The following is a 17,874-nucleotide window of genomic DNA, read 5'->3' on the forward strand; positions in this document are numbered from 1 at the left end:
AATAACACTACATTAACATTTTGTTAACAACATGGCAATATAAACATTTGAACATTTAATATAAACCAAACATTTATAACAATTAACATGTGCACTTATAGTTATATATGCAAGTGAACATTAATGTTATTTGTAAAAACAAATTAAAACAATAATTAAAAAGAGCATATTGCGAAATAGGAATATTTCATATGCAGAGCAAAAAAACAATAACAACAAATGCACACACAAAAGGTTTCACTATCTTTCTAACACACTCACTCACACATACGCACTCACTCACTTACACACACACACACACACACACACACACACACACACACACACACACACACACACAAACACACTTACGGACTCACACAAGGTACACTCACTCAGACGCGCACTCACTCGCACACACACTCATGGACTCACACACAGATGCACACTCACTAGCACAAGCACGCAGTCACTCACGCACGCAGTCACTCACACATGCGCACACTCACACAGACACACACTCATTTACTCTCATACACAGACACCCACGCACTCATACACTCAAGGACTCGCACACTCGCGCGCACGCACAGACACGCACTCACAGACACACACGCGCACACACAAACGCACTCACAAACTCACACTCACTGACTCACTCACTCACACAAGCACACACTCACATACATACACTCGCGCGCATTTGCACTCCCTCACACACGCGCGCACACACACGCACTCACATACGATTTCGCACTCCCTCACACACACGCACACACTCACACACACAAGCACACACTCACATACATACACTCGCGCGCATTTGCACTCCCTCACACACGCACTCACATACGATTTCGCACTCCCTCACACACACGCACGCACACACTCACTCACTCACTCACACAAGCACACACTCACATACATACACTCGCGCTCATTTGCACTCCCTCACACACGCGCGCACACACACGCACTCACATACGATTTCGCACTCCCTCACACACACGCACGCACACACGCACGCACACACTCACTCACACAAGCACACACTCACATACATACACTCGCGCTCATTTGCACTCCCTCACACACGCGCGCACATACACGCACTCACTCACATACGATTTCGCACTCCCTCACACACACATACGCACACACTCACTCACTCACTCACTCACGCACACACACGCTCAGACACACGAGCTCAGACACACACACTCACAGGCAGACACTAAACAACTTCCTTTTGCAAAAGTCTCCTTTTACGTCCACCCTCTCGATCTGATGCCAGCTGAAGCCACCTCTTCATGGCCCCTTCAACCAACATCTCAGCAGCATTAACAGTGAGGGGGTTCTTCCGAACTGCAGCTTTAAAATAAAGGGATAACTATATTAAGGTCACAATTAAAGCTTAACCATTACAGTTTTTTATAATCCCTAGGACCAATTATTCAATACACATGTAACTTTTTATGTATGTGCAAAAAACAATTCAGTTACTACATCTTTCAAATTACATGAACTCCTTTGTCATGCAGACACAAACACTACTACGGGTCAATTTCCACTCGTTTCAAACCAGTTAGTTTTTTTTTATGATCGCTAGCTCAAATTTCTCTATAGTTGTACAGTTTTTTTTACTCTCCACACAGTTCTCCTAATCAACTGAGATTATCATTCTTGTATTGTGAAGAAGATTTTTTTTTAAAAAATCATTATGTAATAATACCTGTTTGTGTTTTGTAGTCATTGTGACCAAGTGACTCTGTTTAGGTGACAATCTTTGCTAGTTTTATGGAAGAGTGAGTTGATTTGGCACATGTACAAAGTCATTTGGTAGTTATAAGTGCTTTTTGGATGTGAAATTGACTGCTGTGCCAAGCTTGTAAGGGGAACAGCCAATTCAGTATGTACACAGATATACTTACAAATCACTACTTCTCTGAGTTGGAGAGTGGCCAGTGATGTCTTTCCGTTCACTCCCCTCCAATTGATGTTCTTTGCCAGGCTGTTGGTAATCACCCTCTTCATGATCCGCCATGTGCAGTCACGCACATCTGCCCCACCAATAAGCCCCAACCAGTTTACCTGAAACCAATTAAAAAAATATATATATAAAAATTATTAATAAGTATGTTTTGCCTCATCATCTGTGTCAGCGCTCCTGCTTACACCTGGCAGTAACCCTGCCCTATGTCCCCTGCCCTCTACCAAAATTAGGTCAAAAAGTGGTAGTGCATGTAAAAACACTTTCAGTATCTATGTAATTTTACAAGTAATTATTTACAGTTATTTCTTTTTTACAGTCAATATGACCAATTATTCAATTCTAATGTCAGTTTTTCAAAACTCTTCACACACTGAGCACAAAAAACGTCTAAAATGGTATCAGTGCATCCCCAGCAGAAACCCTGTCTTGGACACGTATTAAAGGGATAGTTCACCCAAAAATGAAAATTAAGTCATTAATTACTCACCCCCATGCTGTACGAACCCCGTAAGACCTTTGTTCATCTTCGGAACACAAATGAAGATATTTTTGATTAAATTTGAGAGCCGAATCACTACCACATAGACTGCCTAAGGGACTGAAACTTGACGGCCCAGAAAGTCAATGAAGAAAATGTTTAAATATTCCATGTGACTGCCGTGGCTCAACTATAAGTTTATCAAGTGACGAGAATACTTTTTGTGAGAAAAAACAAACAAAAATAACGACTTTATTCAACTATTCCTTTTCTTCCTTCTGGGCCTGAGACGAGAGTTGAAGAGATTTCCATGACGCATGCGTGAGAACTGAACTGAAGTAGTGGAAAAAGATTGCAGTTCTCGCGCATGCGTCATGGAAATCTCTTCAACTCTTGAAATAAAAGTCGTTATTTTTGTTTTTTCTCACAAAAAGTATTCTCGTCACTTGATAAACTTATAGTTGATCCACTGTAGTCACATGGAATATTTAAACATTTTCTTCAATGTCTTTCTGGGCCGTCAAGTTTCGATCCCTTAGGGTGCCTATGCCTATATGGTTGTGATCCAGCTATCAAATTTAATCAAAAATATCTTCATTTGTGTTCTGAAGATGAACAAAGGTCTTACGGGATTGGTACAGCATGGGGGTGAGTAATTAATGACTTAATTTTTATTTTTGGGTGAACTAACCCTTTAAGTGATTTGGTAGTTGTAGTCCATTTTAAATGTAACATTTATTGCTGTGCCAAGCTGGTAAGGAGAACTGTATGAAGAGTATTGGAAAAAGTGACCCAAACATTGAATGTCCAAATTATAAAATAAATAATTAATAAACTAATTAATTCTTAATAATTAACAAACTGACAATTAACTATTAATAATTAACTAGAAAGAAAGAAATTTTCACCAAAGTTTGCTTGAAAGAGTTGTCCTGCAACCTCTGCTCCAGACTGAGCAGTTGAGGGAGGTCTTGAAGGGGCAGTAAACCTTCCTCAATATCTGAAGGCTTCACCTGGTCATCCCGCAGTTGCAAAAGTCGTAATATGGTGGTTTGTTGGTCTAGCACCATCTCCACTTTTGTTAAGACCTCCTTTAGCATGGCTATAATAAAGAAGTTAATGATTTTGAAAAACATATATAAAAGTAACAAAAAATATGCAACTTGCATCCTTCGCAAATTGCCAGCTGGTTTAACACATGCTTTTTTTGGCCACTAAATAATGGCACAAATACCAGTAAACCGACAAGCACAAGTCTTATTAAAGGAGTAGTTCACTTTTGAAAAAACTTTTGCTAATAATTTACTCACCCCCATGTCATCCAAGATATCCATGTCATTCTTTCTTCAGTCGAAAAGAAATTAAGGATTTTGATGAAAACATTCCAGGATTTTCTCCATATAATGGACTTCAATGGGAACCAAACGGTTCAAGGTCCAAAAGACAGTTTCAGTGCAGCTTCAAAGGGCTTTAAACGATTCCAGACGATTAATTAAGGGTCTTATCAAGCAAAATGATCGCTCATTTAATAAATAAATAACAAAGTTTAAGTTTTATAAGCTCAAATGCTCACCTTGCTCTGTTCTGTGATGCTCCGTTTGTGACTCTCCTGTTCGAACTCGTTCATCAAAATGAACAAATCTTTTCCGAGTAATTTGGTTCATTCAACCATTCAACGAACTAAATGATCAAAAATTGACTTGGAAAAAGATTTGTTCATTTTGATGAACGAGTTCGAACAGGAGAGTCACTAACGTGCATCACAGAACAGAGCAAGGCGAGCAATTGAGCTTATAAAACTTAAACTTTGTTCTTTTTTTAAATGAGTTATCGTTTCGCTTGATAAGACCCTTATTCATCGTCTGGAATCGTTTAAAGCCCTTTGAACAGTTTGCAGTTTGTACTGAAACTGTCTTTTGGACCTTGAACCGTTTGGACCCCATTGAAGTCCATTATATGGAGAAAAATCCTGGAATGTTTTCATCAAAAACCTTAATTTCTTTTCGACTGAAGAAAGAAAGACATGGACATCTTGGATGACATGGGGGTGAGTAAATTATCAGCAAAAGTTTTTTGAAAAGAGAACTACTATCATGTTCTGATTTATTTAAAAACTCTCCTCCCATAAATTTTGCATCTGATAGTGAAACAAATGCATATGCAACTTATTGCATAAGAATATTTATATATTTAATATTAAGAATATAACAATATTGCATCAGCCGCAAAAATACCCTGTCCATGCCTTTTCAGCACAAATTTTTCATTGTCATTACCTATTTTAACTATATTTATTTACTATATTTACTTAGGTTATAGTTATAGAAACATAAGTTATAGTAATATTCCAGTATGATGGCTGAGTGGAATTCACTGTTAGCCCTACCTGAATCTGATGACTGCCGGGGGGGCACTCGAAATGTCTGATAACCTGGCAGTGCTAAGAAAGAAAACTTGAATTAGAATAAAATATTCTACAAAATTAATACCTACAAGAAAAGCAAATAAAAAGCAAAAGAAAACTCACATGGGATATTGTCCATCGGCTGCCAGTTTTGTAATAATTCAGTGAATGTACCATGCGGTGCTGGTGATACAGGTAAAGTGGTGGTGGGAACAGAGGGGAAACTGGTGTTTGTGGTCACTGTAGGGCAGTTTATAATTGGGGCGGATGGCACAATTTGTTTGGCTGGTGGGGCAGACTCATCCTCAGAGTCTAACAAGCACTGCTCCTGACCTCCAGGTGGACCAATACGGACACTCTTGCTAATTTAATAATAAACCAAATTGATCAAAATAAAGTCAACAATATTGACAAATTCTGCAATGTTTCATGATAAAGATTGCTTAAAATACAGCATGAATGCATCAAGGAATAGTAATGTGCTGAAAAAATATCCATACATTTTACGCCTTGATGGTCTTTGCCCAGACACTTCTGCCTCTGATTGGAGATCTGACCAGGTCTCTGCGTCTTTGGCCTTCCTCCTGCCCTCTTCATAGCTGTCTGTAAATTTTTTAAAAATAAAAAAAATAAAAAAGTTGTATTAAACATTAATCAATCCTCTTAGGATAAATCAAAAAGGTAAAATGTATTTTTGCAAAACTCAGACTAATAATTTTACAAACAGCATACAAAACACTATGAGCCTAACAACTGTCTGTTAAACTGCTGGTTGGACAATATAATCTAATAATGAACCACTTGCTTGATGTAATGCTGCAATCGACCAGTCAAAGCCACGCATTCCAGAGGGTAGTCTAATAATGTAACTTAGCCAGTGGTCATCTATACACTAAAATGGCAGAATAAGTGAAACCTAGCATGAAAATGTCAAATTTACCTGTTGAAAACAATGTTCGAACATCCCATCGGTCCCAGTCAAGCTTAGGAGCCAACTTGTTTTTAACCCTCTGAGACCTAAGGGTATTTTTACAATAAATTTTCCGTCTGGTGTCATTTACTAAAAAAGCTTGTAAAATATCAACCCTTTGGTGCACAGACAATTGACACACCTCTTTTTTTTTCAGGACAAATTGAACTTTCAGCATATTTGTGTTACATTGATGTCACCTGAATGTAAAATAAGTTATGGGACCATAAAGACAAATGAAAAAATAAATCGGAAATGGAATCACTCAATTATTTATTGAAATCACACACAAATAAATAAAAGCTAAGCAATTTTCCTCTGGAAAATAGTTTGTTCATGTCTTTGGAGTCCTGGAGCACAGGAATAAACATTATAACTTGTACAGAACAAAAAATATTGACATTTTTCCAAAAGAAGTCCAGGCGTTTGGGGCCTCATGAAATTCACTGGTGCCAAGCCTCAAAACAGTAATCACACAGAGGGCCACATCACAGGTTTTGCATTTCTATTTTATTTATTCTTTTATTTATTATGTTCTTTTTATTCTTTTATAATACATTTATACTACTATAATACTTTTTTTACAGTAAATAAATAAATGGCACTTCAGCTGGGTCTATCCTGGTAATCTAGTTCCTCATCTGTCAAAAAGCTCTGTTCTCCTGAAAATCCTTCATCCTGCAATGCACCAAAATAGACCAGCGCTTTATTTACGTCCATTTCGCTGTGTTTCTCTGTGAATCGCGCGTCTCCGTGAGTCTCTCTATCTCTCTACACTATATCAGCGCTTGGTTCATGCGTAATGACGCACACCAATGTTTACAACGAATCAGCCTGTAATTGGTCAAAAACCATCACGTGAAAACATCACGTGATATCAAGGATGTCCGCTAGCATCAAGCTAGCGGCAAAAATGACCGAATATTTATGAATTATGGGCTTCAAGATTATCAAAGTTTGACATAAAGCGTTTGGATTTATTGCTGAAAACCTCTGGAAGGAAGCACAAGTTCCAGGCTGGATAGAAAACCTTCTGTAAAGGCTAGAAAGACCCGAAAGACACCCCCGTGATGGCTAGCTCGTTAGCTTTCTGCTGGAAAAAACGGTAAGAAAATCGATAAATCTGTCATCGAGTTATGTAAACATTTATCGGAGGTGACGTGTGGCATCGTCGACGACGCCGTCGGGCTCAGGGGGTTAATGGCCTGGTAAAGGGCCATGCCCCTTAATGTTTTAGGCCAACAGCACTGGCCATTCTCCACCCAAATGGCTGGTACCAGCTCCACCTCCAGAGTTTCAGTAAATTCAACAACCTTGAACATATCTGTTAAAACAAGATCTATTTTTGATAAGCATATGCACAAATATAAACATATGTTGGCGCATATGCATGTTTTCCACACATTTTTTTGGCCAAATTTCCTTTTTACATTTTTTTTTTTTAAATCAACACCAAATATATTTGTAAATGCACGTGTGGCAAGGGCATTGTTATTAGAGGCCTGATGTGAAGTCAGAGACTCAACCTCAGTCGAGCGGGTGGACGGAAATCCAGAAGCAGTGCTGGATAGCTACATGGAGCAAGTGGTGGGGGAAGAGGAGAGGAGCAGGACGGTACCAGTGGCACAGATGGATACAAGGAACTTGACAAAATCAGAGAAGATGGGACAAAGAAAATCAAGAAGGGATATCGTAGGAGGAAGATTTCCGGACAGAACTGACATGAAGGGCCAAGACTCAAGGGTGGGGGCTTGAGAGGGGAATGGATCTGCAGACCACATATCTATTAGGATCTGAATGAAACAGGAAGTATTTATACATCAGAGAACTTAGCTAATTAAATGACAACAGGTCAATGAAACGACTAATCAAAAGAACTGAGCATCTTGGTCAAGACAGACAAACTAAGAACAAAGGAAACTGACAAAAAAAACTGAATATAATAATAATTATGATGACAGGAACACTGGAACCAGCAGCTTTTATTCAGTTTCTCCTTTCACTTCAAAGCTGACCAAGCGCTTAATTAAATCATTGGGACAAGTGAAGTAGTGGCACTGCAACAAATTTATCTTGTTTTGGTAACCTCACGTATTTCTCAACATGATCAAACAACTGAATGATTTTCAGGTTTGATGAGATTTTGCCAACAAGGTAGATACCCAGCTCACAAGAATTCAGAGGATACTCAAAAAACGGTTCCATTGATTCATATTCCCTGAAGACAAGATATATCTTACCCTGAGACTGAAGGACATTGTCAATCAAAGCAATGGAGCCACCAATCTTGACACATCTGTCTCCCTCGCTTGATACATTGATTTTGGTACCACCTATGACAAGCTCCTGGAATTGAAGTACGGGCATGCCCATCACGGAGGGTGGAACTGGGCCACGGTTATGCTCCTTTTGTAACTTTCTCTTTCCATGAGATGATTCATCATTTCCTGTAAAAGGATCCATTTCAGAGATTCGCCGAATAACCTGGGCCAGTGGATGGTGCGGGGTTCTTACCATCTTTTTCAACTTACCTAAATAATCCTCGAATGGAAATCCAGAAATTAGGTCCAGATTCCCATGTATTCGAACATCCCCAGCAAGATGGGTAAGCCCATGAACATTGTAAGTAACAAATTCAGGACCATATAATTCACCAAAATGTGTCACAAATGACACAAGCAATGTGTGTGCGAAGTCTTGAAGATTTGCATACAATGAAGGACTTGCAAGGATGAAAATGGCAACAGATAACAACATGAAGTTGTTGTAGACTGAAGCCAACAACACATTTTGGAGAACCACTGGCCCTGTGTACAACAAGAACTGTCGTAACTCTGTGGCTTTCCACCTGAGCCTTTCTGAAAGGCCTCTGGGTTTACGAGCAAAATCCATGGGAATGAAACATCTCAGGCCTACAAGTTCACTAGAGATAGTGTTCATCTGATGAGAAGACAAGCGGCAGAGTAAGGGCCCTGATGCAATCCACAAATCCAACAGTCGGCGTACCACTCCAAGACATACAAGATGCATGTAATCATGAGGAAAGCATGAAACCATGCCTATACCTACATCAAGTAATGGGGACTTTGTGACATGATGGTCCTCATCAGACATCATTTCAAAAGAGCGATCAGTTCGGAGAGGGCTGTTGACTTCTGGAAATGTCATCCTATGTTTAAGATAAGTGCCTGTTTGGACACACTTGTCACAACCTGAGTAACCATTGTGATTTTTTGTTCCTTTGGTGAAAGCTCTTGCTGGAGCATCGCAGATGACCGAGGTGACCTTCAAGAAGCACTGTTTCCCATTTATAAGGAATCCTTTGCTTAGCACTTGTAACTCACTGACAAGATCTTTTAAATACTCAACCAGACAACTTGGCTTTGATGTACCACAAAATAGAGCAATGACAACTGGCTTCTTCACAACACCCTGTAGCAAGCCAAGAATTGGCCAGAATTGAACCGAAGAACTCTTAAACAAAGGCAAACCATCAACATGCAGCTGCAATTTGAATTCATGTCTGCTTGGAATGTGAGACCAGATACGTTCCATGCTTTTTGAAAAAGCTTTCAAAATGCCAATGTAGTAGTAAGTACCACCAGCAACAGTTTGGATGCTGTAAGACGTAATGGTATGGAGAAGAGTTCTAGCATCCTTTGGTAGAAAAGGATGATGAACTCTCAAGATGGCCAGAAGTGCAGTCAAAGCTACTAAAGATACCCTGAAATGAACTGCCCAGTCACACAAAGACTCAGATAGCGATATACTGACATTTTCTATGTCATCATCATTCTGAGAATCATCATCTTCAATGTCAGAAATTTCTCCCTGATCACCCTGATCTTGGTATTCAGCTGAATTACAGATATTCACTGTAGCGCTCTCTGCAGCTCCACAGTCCTGTGACTCATCTTGAAACGAATTAAGCATAGAACTCACACGTTTCACTGCTCGTTTTCTTAGATTGCGTCTATCCATGTTTTCACCTGAGTTTTCCTTTCTCCAACCCAGGGAAACAGTTTTCTTTCTCCAACCCAGTGAAACAGTTTTCTTTCTCCAATCTAAGGAAACAGATAAATGAGAAATCTACATTAAAAATGTTGCACTAGTATAAAAATCTCTTTCTGTCTCACATATTAATTCATTACAATCACAACATACTGGCCATTCACAGAAAAGGTCATAAAGGCCATTGTGTGTGTGTGTGTGTGTGTGTGTGTGTGTGTGTACACACACACACACACACACACACACACACACAAATTTAACATCACTATAGAATATCTACATCTGTTTTTGTGGGACTAATGGTCTCTTTTATTTGTTACATGATCCAGAATCCAAATAATATACAATACTTTATTATAGAGAAAAACGACAAATGAATAAAAACATATCATCATAAGCTATGGTAAATTAATTTATTAAACTATAATAGAGCAGCAAAATTAATTATTGAGAAGTCTTTAATGCACAGCAATTTTATCAAATCTTAAATTTTAATGAAAATTTATTTCATATTATATTAACTTTATATTATTATGAATTGAATGATTCACACACACACACACACACACACACACACACACACACAATCTAAAATTAAAAAGATGTTTATTTTAAAAGTATTGCGTATATATAGATGATAGATACAACAAGAAAAAGACAGGCTTTGAATAGCGCTAATCCTTCATTATGCAAAACTATGATAATACGAAACGCTTTAATATTTCACAGCCCTTGGCTTGTGCAGAATGATGTGCTTAAAGCAGCATCTGCACCGCAGCGCTGCACTGTGCGTTTAAAAGTTGAAGGCACAAAACGAAGAGATATTATGCAAACAAATCCTATCTGATGCCGCCTTAATTTAACGATGTAAATATTCTTCTCTTCTGCCCCATAAAATTATGCTTTATATGCTTCGATTACTAGTGCACGGAAACTTTACTGATATGCTATTTTTTATATTAGCTACTATTTTTAGCTAGCTATTAGGCCTAAACAAGTGAAATAATCAAATAATCGTGATCAGATGGTTATTTAACTATCGCGACATGCATGGGTGGATAATACTTTTAAATAACGTACTTAAGTTGCTGAATTGTGTGTTTTGACGTCAAATTGCTAACTGTCCCTGAATCTTGACTAGCTTCATCACCATTAAAATGTAACGTGGCTATACTTAATACCTAGCGAGTAACTTAAGTTTTTAATTACGGGAGAATTCAATCTTTTAACTAGATAGAAAAATAAATAATAACGTTTTGATTGCAAGTTTAATATCTCCAAATGTAATCATGTTCCACTTACCTGTGATGATGTCCAAGTGAGCAAGTTTCGCGCGTTGCAGGATTCAAATCGATGATGACAGTCGTACTGTGGCCATTCCACAGCAAGTGGGCCGATAGTCGCTCAGCAGAATCGAGCCGTGTACTGGATTGTGTCCGTCTGTCGCATAATTTTTAGAATTGCCGCCAAACTGCATTACTTGGCTGCGTCAGTTCCACTGGCGGCCACATAGTGTAATGTCCGACAACCGCATAAATATGCCTCTCAGTATAGGCTTTGTACTTTTTTACTTCATTTGTATGCATGTAGCCCATTTATTTATTTATGTAATCATTGTGTGCATGTATACACCATTTATTTATTTATGTAATCTATTGTGTGCATGTATAGCCTACAGCCCATTTATTTATTTATTTATTTATTTATAATCATTCATTGTATGCAAGGATCTGTGTTGTAAGACAAATCGCTGTTTATAACTTGATTCTGCATTAAGACTAATTATACATTTTATTTGTAATAAAGTCGTCTGTCAGCAGAGTTGGCTACTGGCTTTCAATCGATACTGGCCCATACAGAAAAAGCCGTCAGTCAGCCAGATGTGATCGAAACTGTTAACCGCCAAAACCTTTTTCAGGCGGCTGAGTTCCTTAATTCTAGTAGTGGCCCGCTTGTGACAAAACTAAATCGGGCCGAGGGTAAATACACGCAGTTACACTGAGCATGGACCTGATACCTGTTTAACTGCTTTCAGCCGACACTGGCCCATACAGAAAACGCCGTCAGTCAGCCAGATGTGTTATGCACAGTCGGCAAGGATCTGGCCCAGTAGCTGTTCACCGATGCCGACAGTGAGCCGACACTGACGCATTTCAGCCAGAATCAGCCCAACAGTGCTTGCTATCTGGGATGTTCAAACCATATGAACAAATCATTTTATTAAAAATTTTTTTTTTTAAATTTGTACAGACATGCAATATCCAAATCATATTCAGTGATATTTCTTCTGTTTCTCCTTTTAGCAGCTGAATAAACCAAAGGCTCTTTTAAGAGCCATCCAAACACCTCGTCATTAGCTTTGTAAGTATATTTTTACTGATAAATGCTGATAAATGAATTAAAGCTACATCATGCAGCAATTAGTCAATAGTGATGTTATGATAAAGACATTAATGCCATATAATTGAAATTATTTATTTATTTTAATAAAATTTTTAAAAGATAAAATTAGACCCTTGTGGTAAGATTGGCCACCAAGAATTGCCCCCAAGTGGCATGTTGTTATAGAGTTACTATTTTTTATTTAATAATTATGGTAATTAAGGGGGTTATAATTTAATATTTCCATGAATTAGATGTAGTCTATATTTCAAGCATTTCATTAAAACCTATAGGTAAAATGAGTAAATCGTTAAAGTTTACATAGCATATTTTGATTTTGAATTTAGCATATAGCCTGCTATTGACTTAATATTGAGTTTCCAGGATTTTTGTAGGTTATTGCCTGTAAGAAAAGTCAGAAGAGATAAACATTAAATTTGCAACCCCACTGTAGCAGTATAAGTTTATTTTTAAGTTAAGTTTTTTATTTTTTATTTATTTTTTTCTGTCAGGGAAATACAACAAGGTGAAATAAGTGTTACAACTAACCCATCTGTCTGTTACAATTAACTCTGCATAACTATGGGGTAAATTGTCACATCTGTCTTCTGTCTAATTTTTATGCAATATCCAAATCATATTCAGTAATATTTCTTCTTTTTCTCCTTTTGTGTCAATAGCAGCTGAATAAACCAAAGGCTCTTTTAAGAGCCATCCAAACACATCGTCATTAGCTTTGTAAGTATATTTTTACTGATAAATGCTGATAAATGAATTAAAGCTACATCATGCAGCAATTAGTCAATAGTGATGTTATGATAAAGACATTAATGGCATATAGTCTTAATCATCATTTGGAGTCTTTCAGAGATGCAGAAGACTGTTTCTTCTGACTCCGAATGATAATTCGGGCTTGACACCAATTGCATTTTAAAGTGCCTACAGATAAATAAATGAGGGACTGGTCCATGAAGTCTTTTCAGGTCTTATTTATGAAAAAGAATGACCTTCAGGCAGGGCCGGATTAAGAGTTCAGAGGCCCCTGGACACAATGTCTTGTAGGCCCCCTCTCAGGCAGGCAAAATATATGTTTTGTCCAAGGACATTTTAATATGGCATTTACAGTTTTACTCACTTGAACTTTTGTATTATGCTTCGAGTAAAGTTCATAAATGGTCGTTCTTTCCCATAGGACTTTGTAAAAGTATGTTGGGTGCACCTCTGTGCCTCTAGGGGGGTTCGGGGCCATGCTCCCCCGCAAGAAAATTTTGTAGATTTTAAGATTAAATGCATCAATCTCGTGCTCTCTGAGATATCAAATTAAGAGATTCAACCCATAAACTGCTCGTTGAACAAAGATAAAGCATTGAATTGTACCAGGACAATAAAGAGGGCTCAAACATCTTTTTAGTTATGAGAGTCTCTGTCTACGTTACATCATCAATGGTGTTTTAGGATGTCAAACAAGTATTATAATAATGTAATAATGATTTATAGAATTATTCCTATGACGTAAAATCCATTTAGCCTAAATGTACAATATAAATGAATATTTCTAAATTATACTTTAGTCTATATTACACTTTAATAAAGGACAATTAAAATACTTTTGTCCTTATTTCTTCACTTGCAAGAAATAAATTCTTGAGCTTGTTTTCACCAGATGACCATGCTGATCGCGTGAGCAAAGTGCACACTTTTCTTTAAATCACAGCACAAACAGGTTGCCTATTCTTTAAGTCTTGTGCTGTTTTATAAAGGAACAAAGCCATATCATTATTTCATTGGCAAAACATAACGCTAGAGACATTTATGTAAGGTTATACTTTTACATCTCATATGTTCGGCAAAAGGCGGATTCGAACTAAAAAAGGGGAAACTCTCGACTCTCCCGATTGCCGCTCCGCCCCAATGGTTAATCCTGCCCTGCCTTCAGGTGCTTAACCCTTTAAAAGTTTTAAAATTACGATAAGTCGATGGTTCCATGTGACTTTCTTTTGTGAAACACAAAATATAAAATACTTAATTTGTTTATGAAATTAAGCTTTAAAAGAAGTACTGATGTTAATCATTCTCAATGTTACCTAACATAACTTTTAAACAAATTCTTTGGACCAACACCATCACATTTTTTTCTCTTCAGTATGTGCATCAATGCATCAAAATGTAGAGTGCATCAAAACCTGGAAGACTAATTTTCTTAAAATAAAGTTTATATAAATATAAAAATATATTTTTGTAATTTGTATCATCCCTATAACATACAGTTCTTTTTTTGTCTTTCAGGAGGATTTTCCAAAGGAACAGATGCTAGAGAAGTAAATAATTATAAACACCACTTTACACGTGACAACACATCAATTAACAACTAGATTGTATGAAAACGAAATACCTGTACATTTAATTTTTACAAAACGAAATATATGATACTGACAATAACACTCAATGTCTTATTGGACTAAAAGGAGAAAGACTTTGGCCAGTGTATAACAGATAGAAAAAGAGATTTTGGATGAATACAAAACACAAACTGAAAACACTGATGACTCTAGTGTTCATGGTCACACACGTCAAGACACTGAAAGTGGTGATATATCCTCTTGTGATGAAGTTTCCTCTCTTTTGCCCCCACATGAGAACTCATGTGACCTGGAAAAAAACACGGAGTCTGATTTCATCTCTGATTCTGACAATCTCTCCGATCCTGGCAGCATCCAAACAAATGTAGAATCTGACAGTAGTAGCAACAATTCACTTAATCAGTTGCAAACTAAACTGCAAACATGGGCAGCATCTTTTTGCATCCCTCTAGTAGCTCTAACAGCACTATTGGCAATCTTAAGACCAGAATTTCCTGATTTGCCCAAGGATGCAAGGACTCTTCTTGATACACCGACAAATGTACCCGTGGTAAACATTTGCAATGGCGAATATTACCATTTTGGCCTGGTAAATGGCTTGCAAAACATATTAGGTAGGATCTCCAATATTTCTGAATATGTCCAAACTCTTGCATTGCAGTTTAATATTGATGGCATCCCCCTGTTTAAAAGCTCCGGAAGACAATTTTGGCCAATTCTTGCAACAGTTGACTGTGATAAAACACGATCCCCATTTGTAATCGGTTTGTTCTGTGGCAATAGTAAACCGAGCTCAGTCTGTGAGTATTTGAGAGAATTCATTGCAGAATTAAAAGTGGTTTTGCGAGAAGGCATTGTAAAGAATGGTACTCGTTTCAAAGTTGTTGTCTCCTCCTTTATTTGCGACGCCCCTGCACGAGCATTCCTCAAAAATGTCAAGTCTCACAATGGCTACTTTGGTTGTGACAAATGTTCCCAGACTGGAGTATGGTCTAATAAAATGACATATCCTGAAACAGATGCTCCACTGCGTACTGACATGGATTATGAAATGATGACAAATGAAGAACACCATTTGAACAATACCTTAAGCCCCTTGCACGAACTAGTAAAAATGGTAACCCAATTCCCGTTAGACTACATGCACACCTGCTGTCTTGGAGTGATGAGGAGATTAATTCAAATGTGGATGAAAGGGAAAAAGCTTAGAACAAGGTTGTCATCACAGCGTATCACACAGATTTCTGACAGACTAATTGCTCTCCGTTCGTTTATGCCTCAAGAGTTTGCCAGGAAACCTCGTTCTTTGACAGATGTGGATAGATGGAAGGCCACAGAGTTCCGCCAGTTCATGATATACACGGGTCCCGTTGTTTTAAAAGGATGTGTTGAATCCGAAATTTATGACAACTTTCTTCTGTTTTCTGTTGGCATGTTTCAGCTGCTTAGTCCTGGCCTCTCTGATTCAATGATTGAATTTGCCAACAAGGCTCTGTTGTCATTTGTAACACATTTCATCAGATTGTATGGCGCAGATGAAGTGGTTTACAATGTTCACCAGGTTATCCATCTTGCAGACGAGTATAAAGCGTTCGGCCCTCTTGATAATATTTCAGCATTTCCATATGAGAATTACCTGGGTGGATTGAAACGATTGGTTAGAAAACCAGATCGACCTTTACAGCAGGTTGTCAAAAGACTTTCAGAAATGCTTCCAAAAGAATCTCACCAACCAAATGGAGATCTACTTCTCTCATCAAGTTCAAAAGAGCTAAAAAAGGTGCATTTGTCAAATTGTGTTCTGTCACCCAAACAAGGAGACAACTGTATCAAAATCGACACAGACATAGCCATCGTTAAGGACATAATCAAACAGAATGAAAGCATTCATATAGTGTGCCAGAGGTTCCTAAAACGAGTATCATTTTACACATACCCATGCGACTCCTCTGCACTTGGATGTTACAGAGTTTCTGTCTTGCAAGAAAAGACTGAAATCGTACCTTTGTCCAGTGTGAAACAGAAGTATGTACTTCTTCCTGAAAACGAGAATGTTTTTTTTTGCAATACCCCTTCTCCATTGCAGATAGTGTTTGTTCAGCAGAGTGAGCACGTATGGTGTAGTGTCAGGCTTTTGGAAATGTTTTTACAGTTAAATAAACATAACATATTGAAAAAGTGGAAACAAATTGTTCAAAATACTGTATATAGTACCGTATCATAGAGAGTTAGTTAACCTGAAAAAATGAAAATTCTATCATCACTCTCATGTTGCTCCAAAGCCATAAGATTTTCGTTCATTTTCATATTAATGAAATCTGAGAGATTCGGGTCACTCCATTGACAGTCCAGACACCAAATCTTTAGATCAAAAAATGTCATAACATTGAAACAAATCCAAATGAATTGAGAGGTGTAATCTAACTCTTGAACAAAGTATAAATATGAATACGATGGAAAGATTTAATCTAGGCTTTTTAATCTATAACGTTTTGGTTATCTGTAGTACTGTCGTTGGAGTGACCAAAATCTTTAAAAAAAATATCTAAATATGTCTTTCTAAGATAAAGTAAGGATGACAGAATATTAATTTTCGAGTAAACTAATGGGTAGTTTGTTGTAGTGACTGAACTTTGAGAAAATACAAATTTCACTTGTTTTCTAAGTGATGCAACACCCACTCTTTCTGTTTTTTTTCATTGTATACTAATAAATACATTACATTACATTACATTACATTACATTACATTACATTACATACAAATAAATTAATTCATGCATGACTCTTACTCCACTGTGATTGGTATGGGTAAGGGAGCTGAACACGCAGAAACCCAGAACTAATCATAGCTGGGGTCAACATTTCTCAATTTTTTTTTTATCTTTCCCAGACAGTAATGGATAAAGTGAACCCATGTTACTCATTAATAGAATTTCCAGACAAAAGCACAGATGTTGTCCCAGATAATTGGCTTTTTGAACAAAAGTGCTACTGGCCAAATTACAACCAAGCAAAATTAAAGGCAGCAGTAAAGAGAAAAGAGCCTGTCCAAGATGGATGGAAAGTCTTTGAGCCTGTCCGATTGCTCAAAAAGTGTGGTACGATTTTTTAAAAATTATTATTATTATCTCTATGCACTGATACTACATGCTTTGCTCAATTTTATATTATATTATTCATATCTATATTACAGAAACCCTAGAAAAAGCACAGAAGATGCTAAAAAAGTATGTGGACTGTGATATCCATACGTCAGAAATAACTTCTGATGAAGAGGGCCATGAAAGAATGAAAAG

General features: G+C 37.5%; 3 protein-coding genes across 3 annotated transcripts; 1 reads left to right on the forward strand and 2 right to left on the reverse strand.

Annotated features, from left to right (window-relative positions):
• Positions 1–1,213: 1,213 nt before the first annotated feature.
• LOC148997208 (uncharacterized) lies at positions 1,214–7,227 on the reverse strand. Its single transcript, XM_089122010.1, has 8 exons — positions 7,030–7,227; positions 5,795–5,864; positions 5,355–5,457; positions 4,978–5,216; positions 4,837–4,890; positions 3,359–3,552; positions 1,911–2,070; positions 1,214–1,350 (listed from the first exon to the last, which is right to left on the reverse strand). Exons 1-8 carry the CDS (start codon positions 7,144–7,146, stop codon positions 1,214–1,216), a joined length of 1,074 nt encoding a protein of 357 aa, XP_088978136.1. The 5' UTR covers positions 7,147–7,227.
• A 628-nt stretch (positions 7,228–7,855) lies between these two features.
• LOC148997209 (uncharacterized) lies at positions 7,856–9,922 on the reverse strand. The gene has a single exon (XM_089119593.1). It carries the CDS (start codon positions 9,803–9,805, stop codon positions 7,856–7,858), a length of 1,950 nt encoding a protein of 649 aa, XP_088975719.1. The 5' UTR covers positions 9,806–9,922.
• A 4,206-nt stretch (positions 9,923–14,128) lies between these two features.
• Positions 14,129–17,475, forward strand: LOC148997210 (uncharacterized). The gene is made up of 3 exons (XM_089119598.1): positions 14,129–14,153; positions 14,829–16,602; positions 17,469–17,475. The coding sequence occupies exons 1-3, from the start codon at positions 14,129–14,131 to the stop codon at positions 17,473–17,475; spliced, it is 1,806 nt and encodes a 601-aa protein (XP_088975724.1).
• Positions 17,476–17,874: the final 399 nt, after the last annotated feature.

The sequence above is a fragment of the Pimephales promelas genome, chromosome 2 (assembly GCF_988280905.1).
Source record: "Pimephales promelas chromosome 2, fPimPro1.hap1.1, whole genome shotgun sequence".
NCBI lineage: Eukaryota > Metazoa > Chordata > Actinopteri > Cypriniformes > Leuciscidae > Pimephales > Pimephales promelas.

What these genes read in the sequence shown, in the direction of transcription:
- LOC148997208 (XM_089122010.1), bottom strand. Translation starts at nt 7,146, where the DNA reads ATGTTCAAGGTTGTTGAATTTACTGAAACTCTGGAGGTGGAGCTGGTA. An exon ending in AGACCATCAAGGCGTAAAAT is followed by an intron (nt 5,217 to 5,354) that starts GTATGGATATTT and finishes TTATTAAATTAG; the next exon opens with CAAGAGTGTCCGTATTGGTC. An exon ending in ACTCAGAGAAGTAGTGATTT is followed by an intron (nt 1,351 to 1,910) that starts GTAAGTATATCT and finishes TTTATTTTAAAG; the next exon opens with CTGCAGTTCGGAAGAACCCC.
- LOC148997210 (XM_089119598.1), top strand. Translation starts at nt 14,129, where the DNA reads ATGGTTAATCCTGCCCTGCCTTCAG. An exon ending in TAATCCTGCCCTGCCTTCAG is followed by an intron (nt 14,154 to 14,828) that starts GTGCTTAACCCT and finishes CTTGTGATGAAG; the next exon opens with TTTCCTCTCTTTTGCCCCCA.
- LOC148997209 (XM_089119593.1), bottom strand. Translation starts at nt 9,805, where the DNA reads ATGGATAGACGCAATCTAAGAAAACGAGCAGTGAAACGTGTGAGTTCT.